At 71.9% G+C, this 14,711-nt stretch overlaps 1 protein-coding gene across 2 annotated transcripts; it reads right to left on the bottom strand.

Moving 5' to 3' along the window:
- Positions 1 to 976: 976 nt before the first annotated feature.
- FGFRL1 (fibroblast growth factor receptor like 1) lies at positions 977 to 11,870 on the bottom strand. 2 transcript variants are annotated; one of them, XM_070069528.1, is made up of 7 exons: positions 11,209 to 11,870; positions 9,872 to 10,068; positions 4,527 to 4,799; positions 3,178 to 3,258; positions 2,812 to 3,096; positions 2,299 to 2,652; positions 977 to 2,198 (listed from the first exon to the last, which is right to left on the bottom strand). In XM_070069528.1, the coding sequence occupies exons 2-7, from the start codon at positions 9,963 to 9,965 to the stop codon at positions 1,777 to 1,779; spliced, it is 1,509 nt and encodes a 502-aa protein (XP_069925629.1). In that variant the 5' UTR covers positions 9,966 to 10,068; positions 11,209 to 11,870; the 3' UTR covers positions 977 to 1,776. The 2 variants fall into 2 exon arrangements, with proteins under 2 accessions (XP_069925629.1, XP_069925628.1); XM_070069527.1 differs by lacking the exon at positions 11,209 to 11,870 and adding an exon at positions 10,308 to 10,507.
- Between the last annotated feature and the right edge of the window lie 2,841 nt (positions 11,871 to 14,711).

The raw sequence follows: 14,711 nt of genomic DNA, 5'->3' as shown, positions 1-14,711 counted from the left end.
CACCCCGAGAGGGTCACCGAGGACGGCACGGAGCCTGTACAGCACCCAGGACCCACAGGGCTGAGCCTCAGGTGCAGCCGCCCCCTCCCCCGCCCTGGGCCCTGGGCCGTGGCGGGACCCGGCTCTGATCTCCAGCCAGACCTCTGAGGCCGCCCCCCCACAGCCAGGACAGCTGTGGGAGGCTCAGGGACACCCTTTGAAGCCAGCAGTGACTGAGGGTGTCACCCACGGCACACGCTCAGCAGGAGGCGGGGCTGCCCTCCCCAGGCCGGCCGGGGGGTCAGCCTGAGGACACAACCCGTCCCCTCCTCACAGAGTGCCCTGTGCATGGCTGGGGACCCGTGGCCGCCCTTGACCTTCCAGCCGGGCCCACAGGAAGGGCCAGGCCCAGAGTGCAGAACCCCTCCCCGGGCTCCTCCCCGCCGGCCGCAGCCCCCAACACCCTTGAGCTGGGGTGGGGGGACCTGGGGGCCCGGGCCCTCCCCCAGCAGCTCCCAGAAGCAGGCCTGGGGCCTGGGCCTCCCTCAGGCTCTGGGGGTGTGCCCGGGGGACCCCCTGCCCCTGCCCGGAACAGAGCATCTCCCGCCCACAGCCCCAGACTGAAGCCTGGCCTGCCTGGCTGGGGACCCCCGGCCAGCTCCACCCTTGGGGCTGCCTCCTTGGGGACAGCATGAAGTCCCCGTCCCACACGTGGGGCTCCTGCGGCAGGGCCCCTGGGGGGCGGATGGGACATGCTGCGACCCAGCCTCTCTCGGGCAGGTGGCCCCAGGGAGCTGAGGACGCACGGGCGACCACGGCCTGGCCCCTTCCCGCCAAAGCCCCCTGAGGTGAAGCCAGGGCAGGCACGCTGTGCCCAGCTGGGGCCATGCCCGGCGGGGGACCCGAGCCCCCGCCCCTCGTGAACGCGAGGCCTCGCCAGAGGGCGTGGCCGTCAGACTCGGGCGGACGCCGGCACACAGCAAGGGACACACGCTGCCTTGTTTAACAAAATAAATTAAATATACGAGGCTTCAGCTCAGACTCTGTATAGAACGAGGCCCGGGCTGCCGGGGCTGGGCCGCGAGGACCCCGGCCCTCCCATCCTCAATATTATCTTCACTTCTTAAATATAAATAGCAAGGCCCCTGCTCTCTGCCGGGCACCTCCCCACCGCGGCCTGGGCGCTGGCGGGCTCCGGACGGGCCGGGGCAGGGTGGGAGAGAGCGGCCGCGGGGTGGCGGATTCCTTCATCAACCAGCCGTCTCCACGCCACCCACACGCCACTGCACGTCACCCACACGCCACTGCAGAGCCTCCAGCAGGTTCTGTCCGTGTGTGTCCGTGTGTCCCCCACTGTGTGTGTGTGTGTCCCACTGTGTGTGTTCATTTCCATGATGTGTGTGCACGTGGATGTGTGTCCCACAGTGTGTGTGTGTCCATGTGTGTATCCCACAGTGTGTATGTTCGTGTGTTCCCCATGATGTGTGTGCATGTGGATGTGTGTCCCACAGTGTGTGTGTCCGTGTGTCCCACAGTGTGTCCATGTGTCCCAGTGTGTATGTTCGTGTGTTCCCCATGATGTGTGTGCATGTGTGTGTCCGTGTGTGTGTCCCACAGTGTGTATGTTCACGTGTGTGTGTCCATGTGGATGTGTTGGTTCCAAGCTTGTGTGTGTGTTTCCCACGGTGTGTGTGGCCAGGTGTGGTGCCACACACAGGGTGCCCCTGGGTCCCCGCCCCGCCCTGGGCTGGGCCTGGCGCCCACACACCCGCCCACAGCACCTGGCGCCGAGGCCACCTAGCACTGATAGTGGACCTTGCCCTCCACGTGGGCGTGCGTGTGGCAGTGCGTGTGTGTGTGTGTGTGCACGTCTGCATACAGCTTGGGGTACAGCTTGGGGCCTGCAGCCGGGCCTGAGCCCAGCAGGTGCTGGGAGGCGGCTGGGGGCCCAAGGTCCTCACACAGCCCCCCAGCAGGGGCTGCACCCAGGGGGGCCAGCGCGGGCAGGTCCTTGTCCCCGCCGCGGTCCCGGGCAGCGCCGGGCGGGCGGGGGCCGGGGGCGGGGCCGGGGGCACAGGGCTTCTTCCTGGCCTGACACAGCCACAGCAGCACGGTGCCCAGGATGAAGACGGCGCCCGCCGGGATGCCGATGACCACGGGCCAGGGCAGGCTTGTGACCGGGGCCGAGGGCGCCACGTGCGGCCCGGGCGGCTTGGGGTCTGCGAGAGAAAGCGAGAGCGCGTGCGCCCGCGGCTCAGAGCCGGCGAGCGCGCGCGGACCCCGCGGGGCGCCCCGCCCCCGCCGCCCGCGCCCGCGCACCTGGCCGCACGGTGAGGAAGGCGCTGCGGAAGCTGTAGCCCATGGTGTTGGCGCCCAGACAGATGTACATGCCAGCGTCGTCCTGGCGCGCGCGCGCGATGAGCAGCTTGTTGAGGTAGGAGCCGTCGGGCCGCGACCACACCTCGCCCGTGGGCAGCACCACGAACTTCTGGCCGCCCACGTCGATGGTGGAGTTGTGGCGGCCCTCGGCGCCGTACTCCACGCGCTTCAGCCACTGGATCACCGGCTTCACGTCGCTGCGCACCTTGCACTGGAACGACGTGGTCCCGCCGAAGTCCACCGTGGTGTTCACGGGGTGCGTGCCGGTCAGCACGGGCTTGGAGCGGGTGCGCTCTGCGGCAGAGCGGCGAGTCGGGCGCGGCCCCGCCCCGCCAGGCTCCACCCCGCCCCGCCAGGCCCCGCCCCACCGCCCCAGGCTCCACCCCGCCCCGCCAGGCCCCACCCCGCCCCGCCAAGCTCCTGCGCCCACCAGGCCCCGCCCCCCGCACTCACGGATCACGTCCACCTTGTAGGTGGCGTTGATGGCGCCCACGCGGTTCGACACCCGGCAGGTGTATTTGCCGCTGTCCTCGGGCCGCAGGTTCTTCAGGCTCAGCGTCCACTTCTTCTTCCGGTGCTCGCCGGCCTCCGCGTGCATCAGGGCCTGATCGTCCTTTGTCCACGTGATGTCGGGCCGCGGATGGCCGCTGGCCACGCACTTGAGCCGCACAGAGCTGCCCACGGGCCGCGCAATCACCCGGCGCCTCATCTTGGAGGGCTGTGTGAAGCGGGGCCGCGCTGCAGGCGGGGACGCGGAGGTCAGCGGCCAGGGTCACCTCCGCGGCCCACGGACGGGGCACCCAGCCAGCCCTCACTTACCCCACTGCTGGCCGGCTGGATCCTCCGGGCCCCCTGAGGAGCCGTCCAGGCCTGGGCTCTGCTTCCCTGGACCCACGTCATCTGCAGACAGGGGCCATGGCGGGCAGTGAGAGGGCCCCAAGCGGGAGGCCATGGGGCTCAGAACCCGGGACAGCTGGGCAGGTGATCCTGACAGGCTCGGGCGGGGGGAAGCCCCCTCCCCCGCCCCAGTTCCGGGGTCTCTGCAGAGGCTGGGAGGGGAGGGGGCAGGGCCAGCAGCAGCTGCGGTAACCCTAGCCCACATCAAGGGAGCCGCAGGCTTGGCCAGCAGACGGCTCACATGCCTCCCGGTCACCACGCCTGCCTCAGCCGCGGGGCAACGGGGTTCCCTCCGAGACCCAGACCCCGGGGGCAGCTGGGGTTCCCGTCCACGGCCCGACATTGCGCTGGACCAGGGAGGAATGTGGCAGCCGGGCTCTGCCGTGGACCAGGCCGGCCTGGCCCCGGGGCCCCATGCCCGGCAGCAGGCAGCCGCGGGCACCGGCGTGCAGAGGGTGTGTTCGAAGGACACCTGTCCACTCCCCAGTGCCCAGGCCCCAGGGGCAGGAGAGAACAGAGAGGCCATTTGCTTCCCGCGGCCCCTCTGAAGTCCGAAACCTGAGCCTCAAGTGGCGCGGCACAGGGCGCCCCAGCCAAGGCCAGCGGGACCCCTGGGGACCCCCCCACTGCCGCTGTCCCAGGGGAAGGGGGAGGGGCGCATGGGGAGGGGAGAGAGGGAGAGCCATGGTGAGGGGAGGGGAGGGGGCGCCATGGTGAGGGGAGGGGAGGGGGAGGGGAGGGGTTCCATGTGGCACAGGGCGCCCCAGCCAAGGCCAGTGGGACCTCCTGGGGACCCCCCCACTGCCACTGCCCCCAGGGAAGGGGGAGGGGGCGCCATGGTGAGGGAGGGGAGGGGGCGCCATAGGGAGGGGGAGGAGAGGGGTTCCATGTGGCACAGGGCGCCCCAGCCAAGGCCAGCGGGACCCCTGGGGACCCCCCCACTGCCACTGCCCCCGGGGAAGGGGGAGGGGGCGCCATGGTGAGGGAGGGGAGGGGGCGCCATGGGGAGGGGGAGGAGAGGGGTTCCATGTGGCACAGGGCGCCCCAGCCAAGGCCAGCGGGACCCCTGGGGACCCCCCCACTGCCACTGCCCCCGGGGAAGGGGGAGGGGGCGCCATGGTGAGGGAGGGGAGGGGGCGCCATGGGGAGGGGGAGGGGAGGGGTTCCATGCGGCACAGGGTGCCCCAGCCAAGGCCAGCGGGACCCCTGGGGACCCCCCCACCTACTGGCGCTGCCCCGGGGAGGGCCCAGTGGCCGCTGCCCTGACTGACCCATCACGACGAGCGTGTAGTTGAGGCTGAGGCTGCCGAAGCCGTTGGTGGCCTTGCACACATACACGCCTGCGTCCGCGGCCTCCACCTCCTTCACCTTCAGCCCCTGGGGCAGCACGCGGAAGCGGCTCCAGCCGCTGTGGATGGTGCGGCCATCCTTGGTCCACATGGTCAGGGGTGGCGGGTCCCCTTCCACCGGGCACTGCAGCCGCACCGTGCGGCCCAGCCGGGCCACCTGCCGGGGGACCACCTTGTCTGCCATCCGCGGGGGCCCTGAGGGGGTCGGGAGGAAGCCGGACGGAGGGTGAGGGGCGCTGGGCCGGACCCCCCCACACCCAGGACCGCAGAGGAGGCCCCCCCACCAGCAGATGCTGAGCACGCCTCTGCCCACCCCAGCCGCGGTGACCCCAGGTGGGCGGAGGTCTGCTGGCTGGGCAGGCGTCAGAGGCTTGGGGGCCGCAGGGCCTGAGGGGTCAAGGCTACCGCTTCACGCTCAGGAGCCCCCCATCCCCCACCCACTGTGACCAGCCCCCCGCATGCCAGGAGCCCCCTGGCACTGGAACCCGGCCACGTGTGCGTGGCAACTGTGGGTGACGGCACTGCCTTGGCAGCTGCTTCCACGCCAACCCCCGTGCTAGGGCCAGGGCCCCTCAGAGCCCCCACGGGGGCGGCAGCAGCCAGGGAGGGGCTGGGTGCCGTGCGGGAGGGGCGCCCCAGCCCCCAACTGCCCAGGTGTCTGGGACCCTCTCCTCTGTCCAGGGCTGCCCCTGCCGTGGAGCCCTGTCTCAGGGGCCCCAGAGCCTCCCACCCGCCCCCGCCCAGAGTCCTCTCCTCACAGGCTCTCCAGACTGAAGGAGGGGAGCCCCGCACATCCAGGGTGGGGGAGAGCAGTGCCTGTCTTCATACACGCGTGTGTACACTCACACACGCGTGTGCACATGCGTGCTGATGGGAGCAGTACTTGCGCTGGGAGGCGCGCCTGGCTCAGCACCCACACCTGCCTGGGCTTCAGGCTGGCTCCCGCTGCCCCGCCCTGTAGGACAGCAGCTCCGGGCAGATCTGTGGAGAGGCGGGAGCCTGGCAGGGCCGCGGAGGCTGAGATCGCACCCCCACGTGAGTGTGGCTGGGGACACACATCCGCCAGGGCCAGCCTTAGCCAGAAGCCTGCTCCCACCCCATGGGCTCCACTGAGCCCCACTGCTGTGGGTGCCCTGGGCCCCCAGGCCTGCCCAGCGGGGAGCCCACCCCCCAGTTCCTGGGAATTCTGGCTGCTGGCCCTGTGTCGGGCCTTCTCATTTCTACTGGAAAAGCACCCAGGGAAACTGAGGCAGGACCCAGCATCCATGGGCACTGGTCCCTCGCCCCAGCCAGAAGCCCAGAGCGGGCAGCAGCACCCGGACCTCCCCATCTCCCTGGGGCCACCCCATCCAGGAAGCCCCACCCCTGCACACAGGCAGGAGGCAAAGGCTGAAGCTGGGACAGGCTCTCCAGACTCCACGGGGGGAGCTCAGAATGGGGGAAGCGGCAGGGGCTGTCCAGAGAGGTGGAGCCCAGGCCCGGGCCATGGGCAAGTCACAGCAGACCCTCCCCCTCAGATGGCCAGCGAGAGCAGTGCTGACCCGAGGTGCACAGGTGCACTCTGTCCCCCAGGACTAGGGAATGAGGGCCTGGGATGAGGGCAAGGGACAGCCCCGCGCAGTCCTCGGAGCCCCGTACTTGCCCCCGACGGGAGCGTGGACGTGTGTGGTGGTGCGGACAGGCGTGCGCACACGCGCGCAGCAGCGCGACCACCAGGACAGAGGTCAGGCCCAGGGAATGGGCTGGGGAGGTCCAGCCCCACTCCCCAGAGCTGCTCTGCACACCCCCAGGGCGCCCCGGCCACCCAGCTGTATCTGCCCAGTCCTGGCAGAGACCGGGCCCCAGGCGCTGTCCCTCCCCTCCCTGCCCAGTGTCCGGCTCAGGTGCCCCTTCGAGGGCTGTGCAGGGGCTCTCGAAGGACAGGACCCCACCCCAGCCCGGCCCTGAGCCGCCAAGCCCGAGCTCCACGCCACAGCGCAGAGGTGTGCGGGACCTCCCGGCCAGCCCAGGGCCAGTCCCGTCCCCGGGGAGCCCTGCCCGGCCTCCAGCAACTTCCCGCCTAGAAGGCCCATCCTGTGCGGGGGCACCCGGGTGTCAGGCGGGGAGACACAGCCCCCGGCAGCCCCGCCCATGGCCCCCAAGTCCCACACACTCCCCAAGAAGCTGAGGTCAGGGGAGAGGACGCCCCCGGAGGAAGGCACAGGGACCTCCACAGCCCCGCTGTCCATCAGCCATCAGAGGTTGGCTCTGCCCAGCCTGGGACGCACAGACACTTGCACATGCACACCCGTGGCACACGCGTGTGCACAGCTCGTCCAAGGCAGCCCCCTGGGGCGGGACCTTCGAGGTGGAGGGTCCTGGCCCAAGACGCCGCCTGGGCACCGGGTCACAGCTTGGTGCCGCTGCCTGAGGCCACACCACAGCAGGCGGCGGTCATTAGGTGCCAACAGGGGCTCAGCTGGACACCTCTTCCCACGTCCAGAGGTCACCGCTCTCCCAGACACTCCCCGTCCCCTGAACCCCCAGGCCAGAGACCCAGCGTTTCGCTGATGATGCTTCCACTGTGGGGCTCTTGGCACCAGGGGACAGCTGACCCACTGAGGGCTCAGGGAGCAAGGGCGAGGCCGACTGCCCAGACTGGGCCTGCCTGGGCCCCTGGAGGCCACAGGACAGCCTCCAGCCCCGCGGCCACACTGGGCGGCAGGCAGGTGAGCTGCAGAGACAGCAGAGGGCAGCCCTGGCCGGTAACCCAAGCTCCCTGAGGGCCTCCCCAAGTGGACCCTGAGCCCAGGCTAGGGCGGACAGAACCCCGCTCCCGCCCCGACACTGTGCTGTGCCTCTGCCAGCCCCAGGGGTCTTGCTCCCCCACACCACCCACTCTCCCACCCGGAGGCTTGGGCAGGATGAGCAGGTGGCAGGCGGCGTGGGGGCGGGGGCGGGACGGGCGTCCGTAGGGGCTGGGGGCAGTGGCCAGGGCAGGACTGTCCCTCCGTGTGTGCTGACCACGCCTGCTGGGCCCTCGTCACCTGGACACGCCAGAGCTGAGTCACAGAACTGGGCAGGGCAGCCCAAAGCCACAGAGCACAGGAGGCGAGCGGCCAGCAGCAGGGGTCCAGTCTGCAGGGCCACGGCCCACCTCCCCTGCACAGCCAGCAGAGCCCGGGCCAAGGGAGGCCTCGGCTGGGGAAAAACCAACATTTCCCCTGGCGAGGGCGGCGGCACCGGCGGCCAGGCCCGCGGGCGCCCGCACAATGGATAGAGCTGTGGCCCAGCAAAGGAGACTTTGTTCCCGGCCGCCCCCTGCCCGGGGATGGTGATTTATTTCCCCGTCCAGCAGCAGGGGCCCCAGGCCTCGCACGGGGCAGCTGGCCCACATCCTTGGCTCCCGCATACCCACCGGAGGCGGGCGGGAGGAGGCCCTGGAGCCTGGCTGGGGCTGCGGCCGGCGCCACGCACACACGAGCGGCACGGCCCCCCGGGCCATCCCTGCAGAGGTTCGGAAGTGGCACTGGCACTGCCTCTCTCAAGGTGGTCCCCGCAGGAGCCCAGACCCCGTCTTCCAGGAGACAAACACTGGCTGCAACAGCGGGCAAAGGGCGCCCAGCGGCAGCCCAGCGGCAGCCACGTCCAGCAGGGGCGCCTCGGCCAGGAGCAACGCCCCTGCCCACCCCACCCACCCCCACCTGACCACAGAGGCCTGGCCTGGAACACCGCTCCCTCCCAGCTCCCCAAAGCTGCCAGGGCCGGATACGAGGTGTGGCACCAGGGCTGGGCCAGAGGGGACAAGGGGGGCGGGCTCCACGGAGCCCCCCAGCGAGGAGCAGGCTCTGCCCGCGCCCAGCCACCCACCCATCAGTCAGTGGCACTGTGGCCAGCGGCTGGGGCAGTAGAGGCCTCCGGGCGTCCCCGGCCAGGCAGGTGGTGGGATGGGGCAGCCCCGGCAGATCAAAGAGGGATCAGAGTCCAAGCTGAAGGCCACGGGGGTCGCCTGGCGTGGCCCAAGTGCCCGCGGTGCCCGGGACACCGCCTGGGCCCTCAGAATGGCCTCCTGGCCCAGCCTGCCTGGACAGCCCCCACGCTCCGGCCAGCCAGTCCCGGGCGGGCACCGGGCGAGGCGGGGGGGTACTGTGGCATAAGGCCCACCTGGGCCGCCGCCCGCTGCCCGCCACCCAACACCCAAACGTGGCCATATAAGGCCAGGCTGGGCTCGGTGCGCCGGCCGGGTGGCGGGGGAGGGGCGCGAGGGCTCACAGGACTGGTGGACAGGGCAGGCACGGGCCTGAGTGGTCGGCCTGGCCATAGGTCCCGCCTAGCCAGGGAAGAGGCCAGCATGGTGCCCTCCTGATCCTGGGACATGGCGGGCAGCAGCCAAGATGCCCTTGCTGGGCTGGACCCAGCGCAGGGCTGCGCACTTGGACACCAGGTGTGAGGGGACATGGACACCAGGTGTGAGGGGACACGCCTAGGCCTCCACGCGGCGTCGGCCGAAGCACCTGATCCCTGGGTGTCTGCGCCAGCCCCGAGTAATGGCCCCTCTGGGGACCTGTTTCTTGTTTACGAGGGCGAGCCAGGCCACAGGGCTGGGGTGGGGCTCAGACCAGAGCATCAGCGATGTCCTCCAAACCACAGCCTGGACCCCGGGGGTGGGGGCTGCCCACTGTGCAGAATCCAGGTGAGCAGGAAGCACGTGTGTGCGCGTGTGTGCGCGCGTGCACGCCTCAGGTCACAGAAAGTCCTGGGGGAGAAGCCGGGCCTGACCCTGTGATGCCAGGAGACCTCAGGGCTTTGGCGATGGTGCGAGGGGCCCCACGATGACCGCAGACCCCGTGGGAAGGCAGGGGCCCCGGTGGGTGGGCAGGGACCCTGTGAGTGGGGCAGGGGGCCCTGCGGAAGGGCAGAGATGCTGTGGATGGGAGTGGGGGACCCCAGGATGACTGTAAGCCCCCACGGATGGCAGGGTCCCCACGGATGGCAGGGACACCGGTGAGAGAGCAGGGACCCTGTGAGTGGGGGCAGGGGACCCCGATAGTTGGGTGCCAGGGATCCTGGGATGACCGCAGACCCCCATGGGTGGGAGTAGGGAACCCCAGGATGACCACAGACCCCCGTGGAAGAGCAGGGACCCTGTGGGAGGGGGCGAGGGACCCCAGGATGATCGCGGGCCCCCGTAGGTGGGCAGGGACCCCACGGAGGCAGGGCCTGGCGCAGTGTGGCCAGACTCGGGCGGGGGCGGCCCTCCCAGGCCAGGCGGCTGCGCCAGGACTCACCTCTGGCGGCGGCGGCCGGTGGGGGGGCCCCCAGCAGCAGCGGCAGCAGCAGCAGCAGCAGCGGCGGCAGCAACAGCGCGGGGCGCGGCGTCATCGCGGCCGTGGGGCCGGGGGCGTGCGTGGGGGGCGCGGTCACCGGCTGGGGTCCGGCCCTGCCCCGCCCGCCGCGCTCCTCGGGGGGCAGCCGCGGGGAGAAGCTGCGCGGGGCGAAGAGACAAAGGCTCCCGCTGAGCGCCGGCCCGGCCCGATCGCCGTCGCCCGCAGCGCCGCCTGCGCCATCGGGCACGGACCTGCGCCGGGGGCCGGCGGGGCGGGGGCGGGGCGGCGCCAGAGGGGCGGCGGCGGCGGCGGCGGCGCGTGCCCGGGCCCCCGACCCCCGGCCCCGGCCCCGGCCCGACCGCTGGGGTTTCGCGCGCGCGCGCGCCGCGCAGCTCACCTCGGCGGGTTCAGGGCCGGGCCCTCGAGGCGCGCTCCGCGGTCACCGTCGCCCCGGGCGCTGCATCCCGGCCCCGCGCCCCCGGGCCCGGCCTCGGGGCGGGGCGGCGCTACCTGGCGCGGGCGGCTCGGGCCGGGGCCGGGGCGGGCGCGGGGCGCGGGGCGCGGCGGGGCGCGCGGCGGCCGGGGCGGGGCCGGGGTCCCGGCGGCGGGGAGGGCCCGGGGCGCCGCGCCGCGAGCCGTCGTTCCCTGCGGGGCTTTGTCAACTCTCCCGGAGCGAGCGCCGAGCCCGCCGCGCGCCCCGCCCCGCGCCGCTGCTGACCAATCCGCTCGCCGCGCTCCGCCCCGGGCCCCGCCCCGTGGGCCCTGCCGGCCAACCCGTGCGCGCCGCTCCGCCCCGCGCCCCGCCCCGCCGCAAAACTTTCCTCCAATTCCCGCGCAGCTCTGGCCTTAACCCTCGCGGCGCGGGCGGCCCCGGCGGGCGGGCGGCTCCCCGGGGTGTGACCCGCCCACCGCCCCTCCCGCGCCCTGCTCCGACCCTGACCCGCCCCGGCCCGCCCCGCGCCCCGCCCCGCGCCTGCCCTCGCGGGCGCGGGCCCCGGCCTTCACCCTGGCGGCGCTGGCGGCTCCCCCGGGCGCGTCCCGCACGCACGCACCTGCGCCCGCGTCCGCCCCTCTGCCCAGGCGTGGGCGCCCAGCAGCTCCCCGCCTCGCCACTGGCCAGCCCCCAGGGGCAAGGCACCGCCCGGCGCGCGGCTCACCTGGAGCTCCTCGGAGGACAGGTGCGCCCGGTGCCCCAGCGCCCGCGTCCGCCCCTCTGCCCAGGCGTGGGCGCCCAGCAGCTCCCCGCCTCGCCACTGGCCAGCCCCCAGGGGCCAGGCACCGCCCGGCGCGCGGCTCACCTGGAGCTCCTCGGAGGGCAGGTGCTGTTCACGGCCTCCTGGAGCGCGCCGCCCCGCGCAGGTCCCCGGGGCCGGGAAGACGCGGGCCCCCCTCCCGCTGGCCGCGGGTGCTCACGGACTCACGCCGCCCTTCGCGGGCCGCTGCACCGTTCAGGCCCCTGCGCCCGGTGCCCCAGCGCCGCCAGCACAGACCTCGAGTCCTCCAGTCCCGGGGCGCCTCGCCTCGCCGGCCAGGTGGCCGGCCCCCCTCGACCCCCGCCAGGGCCCTCGGAAGCCTGCCCGGGACGGCCTGGGTCCTCTCTGAGCTCGGAAACCCCTTCTTGCAGGAAACTCTGCAGGGGTCTGGAGCCCACGTGCCCACCTCTGCCAGGCAGGCTCCAGCCCAGAGCCCTCTCCCCGTCCCGCCCCTGTGGGCTCAGGTGCCTGCCCTGCGGGCGAGGCCGGGGACCCGCGCTCGCCCTGCCTCGGGGCCACCGACAGGCGCTCGGGGCAGCCCGGAGGCCGTGGCAGCCGCGGGGACGCGGGGACAGGTGTGCTGGCGCGCCGGGCTCCGGCAGGTGCGCAGGTGCGTCCGGGTGGCCCTGCAGCGCGGGGAGCTTGGAGCAGGAAGTGGGCCGCGGTGGCCCAGTGCTGCCGGCGGGCGAGGCAGGCCCGGGTTCGGGCAGCGCCGGCCCGCAGGTGGGCACGGAGGCGTGGTCAGTCGTCCCCTAGCGGCAGGGGCGCAGGTCCCCCGCGCGCTGCCCCCTGGCGGGAGCTCGCGACACAACACCTCCCGGGCGCTCCAGGCCGGCGCCGCCCCGCCACGTGGAACCCGCGGGCCCCTCGCCCGTCCTCCGGTCCCCCGTCGCCGCGGCGACAGCTGGCCCGGAGCGGGTGGACGGTGACGTCACCCCGCGTCGCGGCGGCCCGAGGGGCTTCAGGTGCGAGGTCGGGCGCGCGCGGGGCCGCGGAGGAGCAGGTGCAGGGGCTGTGGGGAGAAGCAGCGCGGGCGGCTCCCCGGTAGGCGGAACCGAGGGACTCGCGCGCCCCCGGCCCAGCGTCGGGGTACAGAGGCCGAGTCCTTGGGGGACAGCTGGGCAGGGGCAGCCGCGCCGGGGGCGTCCCTGGGGGCTGCAGCGGGTGCTGACGGAGTGGACACCAGGCGCCGTGCGGGGTCTACGAACGGCGGCCGGACGTGAGGAGCCGCGGGGGGCGATCCTCGCAGGGGCTCAGCGGGCCGGAGGTGGCGGAGGTGATGGAGCAGAGGACGCCCCGCGCGGGCTGCCGCTTTGGGCCCAGCTTCCTGTTAGTGCGCCGGCAGCTCCCGTGCCTGGCCGAGCCCTGGGCCTTCCCCTGCCCTTCGGGGACGAGGTTCGTGCAGGTCTGAGCGCGCTTGCCCCCGCAGTCTGCCCCGGCTGTGCCCCACTGCGTCCAGACACCGGCTGCCAGACACGGGCGGACGACGCTGGCACGCGCGCACGGTGCTCGTGTCCACCAGAGTCCGTCTGAGAGCGAAGGTTCTAAGAGCGGGGGCGCGTTGGCAAGACCCCCAAGAGGAGTGCGCGCCTGCAGGGCTCGGACCCTCACAAGGGAGGAGCGTGGTCTGGCGGTTGGTCCACAAGCGGCCAGGAGGTCATGGGGGGCGCAGGACATGTGGACACCATCGAGGCCGGGCGGGGCCGGCGGCTGCTCACGGGCGCGGGCAGAGTGGCCGTGCGGAAGCCCTCCGCCACGCAGGCCGTATTAGGACTCAGCAGCCGGGCGCTGCGTGGGGGCTCCGCCGGTCCCCACGTACTGAAGAAGAAACCAAAAGGCAAAATACATATGACTTTGAACTGAGTGAAAATGACAAAAAGATTTAAAAACCAGCGATCTAAAGAAACGGGAGGGGCGAGCGCAGGCTCAGACCAAGTCCTGGGCAGCCGCTGCCACCCGGCCCGCCAATGCCCGGGAGGCAGCAGTGGCGGTGGGGGGCCTGGGCCTGCACCCACCTGGGAGACCCGGATGGAGCTCCTGGCTCTGGCCTGGCCCAGCCCTAGCTGCTGTGGCCGTCTGGGGAGTGAACCAGCAGGTGGACGATCTCCCCATCTGCCTTTGAAATAAATGAATCAATCTAAAAACAGAACAAAAATAGTCGCCGTGTTGGAGACCCAGGGGGAGGAGACCACGTAGAGGAAGCGAATTCTTGTCGCTTTTTATTTGCAAGGCACAGCGAGAGCTCTCCCCTCTGCTCGCTCCTCAAATGCCCAGCCGGTGGGCTGGGAACTCAACGCAGGCGACAGCCTCACCTGCTGCTCCCAGGTGCCACCAGCGGGAGGCTGGAACCCAGGCCCGCCGTGTGGGCACAGGTGTCCCTGCACCCCTGCAGGTGCCTCGGTGCAGAAGCCCCTGCCCCCCGGACCTCCCCTCATCCTTGTGCCTGCCCGGGAGGCCAGAGGCTGGCCCAGCGCTGTCTTCATGGGGTGCTTGGTCACTGGCACGGTAGGGGAGTGGGCCTGCTCGGGGGCATGGCCATTTCCAACCCTTGACCCAAAGGCCTGGAGCCCAACCAAACCTTGGAGTCCCCAGTTTCTTGTGTTGAAGCCCTAACCCCGCCCCGTGTGAGGGTCACTGGGGACCTTGGGAGTCGCCAGGGGGAGGTGAGGTCGCGAGGGCGGGACCTGGACTGTGGGGATGGGGTCCCTGCGAGTCCGCACCAGCAGGAGCCGGGGCGCCACTGACCGTGGACTTGAGCGCCAGCCCGAGAGCAGCCAGCCGGCTGTGGTAGCAGCAGGGGCCCCTCCTGAACCGCAGAGTGTGGGTGGGCGGCCCCGTGCAGCCCCACGGCCGGCGTCACTGCTCTGAGCCCTGGAGTCCAGCCACAGCGAAGGACCCACACGCCCGAACCCCAGCCCATCCACGGCCAGCGTGGACACTGGGAGCTGAACGTGGACACTGAGCTGAGGGTGGACACTGGGGGTGAGAGAGGACACTTGGGGCTAAAGGTGGACACTGGGGGCTGAGCATGGACACTGAGGCTGAGGGTGGACACTTGGGGCTGAGGGTGGACACTGGGGGCTGAGGGTGACACTGGGGACTGAGTGTGGACACTGGGGTGTGAGGATGACACTGGGGACTGAGTGTGGACACTGGGATCTGAGTGTGGACACTGGGGGCTGAGGGTGGACACTGGGGACTGAGGGTGACACTGGGGGCTGAGTATGGACCTGGCAGCTGAGGGTGGACACAGGCTGAGGGTGACACTGAGTGCCGAGGGTGGACACTGGGGGCTGAGGGTGGACACTAGGGCCTAGCGAGGACACTGGTAGGGCTGGATCATGGTCCCGTCTCCGCAGTCCTTCTGGATGCGAAAGCCTGGCCGCCCGGCTTGTCATTGTGCCCACCCCATCTGCTCTCAGCCAGGACAGTGGCTGGGGCTGGGCTGGGCGAGTGCTGGGCCCTGTGGCACCCACTGCCTGGCCTGCCCGGGCACAGGAGCTCACCTGTAGGAATCCCGGGCCCTCGGGGAGCCGGGGCTGGGGCTG

The sequence above is a fragment of the Oryctolagus cuniculus genome, chromosome 2 (genome assembly GCF_964237555.1).
Source record: "Oryctolagus cuniculus chromosome 2, mOryCun1.1, whole genome shotgun sequence".
Classification (NCBI taxonomy): domain Eukaryota; kingdom Metazoa; phylum Chordata; class Mammalia; order Lagomorpha; family Leporidae; genus Oryctolagus; species Oryctolagus cuniculus.
The sequence above is the reverse complement of the archived record's forward strand: the minus strand, read 5'-3'. Positions and strand labels throughout refer to the sequence as shown.

Excerpts from the sequence above, each read along its gene's own strand:
- FGFRL1 (XM_070069528.1), bottom strand. The coding sequence starts at position 9,965 with ATGACGCCGCGCCCCGCGCTGTTGCTGCCGCCGCTGCTGCTGCTGCTG. Across the intron at positions 4,800-9,871 it reads ACCGGCCGCCGCCGCCAGAG|GGCCCCCGCGGATGGCAGAC; the intron begins GTGAGTCCTGGC and ends CGACCCCCTCAG. Across the intron at positions 2,199-2,298 it reads CTTCCTCACCGTGCGGCCAG|ACCCCAAGCCGCCCGGGCCG; the intron begins GTGCGCGGGCGC and ends TTTCTCTCGCAG.